Genomic DNA, 3,183 nt, shown 5'->3' on the forward strand with positions numbered 1-3,183 from the left:
GCGGGCGTTTGAGGGATCATATTTGTTATATGCGGCTGTAGATGCTCTAAGGAATGAAGATATAAATGTGAAAAAATGAGGAAGAAACCAGCGAGGTAGAGAGGTCGGTGAAAAGATAAGGTTGGAAAGGGAAAGACAGATGGGCTCCACGGGCGACATCAGTGTTGTCCGGGGGAGGCGGACGACGTGGATGAGTTTCCAACCGGTGAATTCAAGCTTTTCCCCAGTGTTAAACTCTGGTGCACCGTCGAATGGTAAAGTTGAAACCTGCCATAATTGCATGTTTAGCTAACCCCAAATAGCCACAATGATTGGGCGTGAACGGACAATATAATCTGTACGCGCGTGATCCATCCCCAATCACGGGGGCAGGCTATCCGATCTAGATCAGATCTCGGGGTATGAACCTTTGAATAAATTAATTCACTCCCCCTCCTCCCCTATTTAACCCGCAATGCATGCTGTTGGATAAATAATCCCAAGGAGAAACACAGCAGCGAGACCATGGACGCGAACAGCACGGCCGAGGCTCGCCGGCCACCGCACGTGGCGATGCTGGTGACGCCCGGGATGGGCCACCTGATCCCGCTCGCCGAGCTTGCCAAGCGCCTGGCCGCGCGGCACGGCGTCACGGCCACGCTCATCACCTTTGCCTCCACGGCGTCCGCCACGCAGCGGGCCTTCCTCGCCTCACTCCCGCCTGCCATCGCCTCCCTCTCCCTCCCGCCTGTCGACCTCTCCGACCTTGGCCCCGGCGCCACCATCGAGACGCTCATGTCCGAGGAGTGCGCCCGCTTGGTGCCGGCGCTGACGGGGGTTCTCTCGGCGCTCAGGGAGACCACGCGGCTGGTGGCCTACGTCGCCGACCTCTTCGGGGCAGACTCGTTCGACGCTGCCGTGGCCGCCGGCGTGCCGAGAAGGTATCTGTTCCATCCAGGGAACCTCCATGGGCTCATGATCATGCTTCATCTGCCAGAGCTCGACGTCTCCATGCCCGGCGAGTTCCGGGACCTCGCCGAGCCCGTCAGGCTTCCCGGCTGCGTGCCCATCCCGGGGCCGGACGTCATGTCTGGGCTCCAGGACAAGTCCGACCCCTGCTACCGGTGGATGGTGCACCACGCCAGGCTCTACCGCGAATCCGAGGCCATCCTGGTAAATTCCTTCGACGCCGTCGAGCCGGACGCTGCCAGGGTGCTCACTCACCCGGTGCCCGGGCGCCCTCCGGTGTACAACATCGGTCCACTCATACGGGCCGACGCCAACGATGAGCCGCGCGCAGCGTGCCTGGACTGGCTTGACCGGCAGCCGCCCAAGTCGGTCATCTTTGTCTCGTTCGGCTCCGGAGGCTCGCTGCCGACGGAGCATATGCGTGAGCTGGCCCTCGGGCTGGAGCTCACCGGGCAGCGCTTCCTGTGGGTGGTGCGGAGCCCGAGCGACGAGGGGACCGTGAACGCCAACTACTACGACGCCGAGAGCAAAAAGGACCCCCTGGCCTACCTCCCGGAGGGGTTTGTGGAGAGGACCAAGGACGTCGGCCTCCTCGTGCCGTCATGGGCGCCGCAGACGGAGGTGCTCGCTCACGAGGCCACGGGAGGCTTCTTGGTGCACTGCGGGTGGAACTCGGTCTTGGAGAGCCTGGTGCACGGCGTGCCCATGGTTGCGTGGCCGCTCTTCGCTGAGCAGCGGCAGAACGCCGTGATGCTTTCGGAGGGTGTCAGGGCCTCCATGCGAGTGCCGGCGACGAAGAGGAAGGAGGAGATCGCCGCGGCAGTGAGGGAAGTGATGGCAGGCCAAGGCAAAGGCGCCGAGGTAAGAGCTAAGGTGGCGGCGCTGCAGAAGGCGGCCAAAGAAGCTCTCCTTGAGGGAGGTGCCGCCACGACCGCGCTGGACGAGGTGGTGCGCAAGTGGACATGCGGCGAGTATTGCTAGGTGTTACCGTGTTAGCAATCCAACCATACATCTCGCTACGAATGGCTATGTGCATTCTAAGAGCTATTTTGCATACACTATGTCGACATGGCAACAGTCAAGCGCCACATAAGCAGGTCAACACTGGTCTCTGGGCAAGTTAGGGCTCTCGATGAACAACTTCTATGGTTTTAGGAATAACTTGACCCACAATCTTCTGAATTTTTCTTATTGCGCTATCAGATCTCACATCACCCACGAGCAGTCCAATATACATTGCTTGAAAATTTCACACTAGTTAAGTCGCCTTCGAATTCCAAGGCTAAATCTTGCAGCCGTTTGTTTGCTGTAACGGCAGATACTGTGGTGCTCGCCGACGATGGGGCTACACACGGGAAAGTTGGAGTAGTTGATGGACATGCTGTCGGGACATGCCGGTGCTGCGTGAGTAAAACATGGCGGAAGGCACAAGTTGTGTCGCCAATGAGCGGTCACCATCGGCTGAGCGCCACCATGTGGGTGTCTATTGAAGTTACACAAAATGATTTACGATCCATGCGCCCTGTGCACTTAGATTTTAGTCCAAAGGGCTTCCAGCCAGCAGATACAGAAGGGATCATACATCGTCATTTGAGTGAGCAATTTCCAGCTACGGATTATTTGATGGCACCAGTCATATAGGAAAACATCTGGCTTGTTAGTTTCACTCCAGTATATGGGGGGATAGCTAAATAGTCTACTAAGTCTAAGACTTTGCGCTTCCACTTAAAGCTATAGCTCCCACACGTTATGATGGACTTTCGCTTCCAGTTAGAGTGGCCTTTGCTGCCAGTTTTGACGGAAATTAGATATTTTTGTCAAAAAAGTAAGTAGTTTCAATAGATTACATCACTAAGGCTGGTAACATAGCGCAGTCCAAGACAAGTTTGCTTATGTGGCATATATTTAATAAGGAGAGATGTGTTTAGAGTAACATAATACTCTCTCCTTTCCGGTTTATAGGGCTTATTTCAAAATTTTAGGTTTCCCGTTTTATAAGTCTCAATTTGATTGTTCCCCATCACATATTCAGATTTAAAGGTGCATTAAACCATTGCATGCAAGGATTAATAAAAAATTGACCAATGCATGTACTTCATGCATGCATGCATTGCAATTAATGCATTGGTAAACACAATTTTTTAAGGAAAACGAGCGCATTAATTAAGTGCTTTTGCAAATTCAAAATTATTCCACCACTCATCATCTATCTTGATTGTTGAGATTTTTGAATTG

The 3,183-nt window shown here is 54.3% G+C and overlaps 1 protein-coding gene across 1 annotated transcript; it reads left to right on the forward strand.

The window, feature by feature from the left end:
* The first annotated feature begins 452 nt into the window (after positions 1-452).
* Positions 453-2,139, forward strand: LOC123076871 (UDP-glycosyltransferase 72B1-like). The gene has a single exon (XM_044499018.1). The coding sequence runs from the start codon at positions 505-507 to the stop codon at positions 1,927-1,929; it is 1,425 nt and encodes a 474-aa protein (XP_044354953.1). The 5' UTR covers positions 453-504; the 3' UTR covers positions 1,930-2,139.
* Positions 2,140-3,183: the final 1,044 nt, after the last annotated feature.

This window comes from Triticum aestivum, chromosome 3D (genome assembly GCF_018294505.1).
Source record: "Triticum aestivum cultivar Chinese Spring chromosome 3D, IWGSC CS RefSeq v2.1, whole genome shotgun sequence".
NCBI lineage: Eukaryota > Viridiplantae > Streptophyta > Magnoliopsida > Poales > Poaceae > Triticum > Triticum aestivum.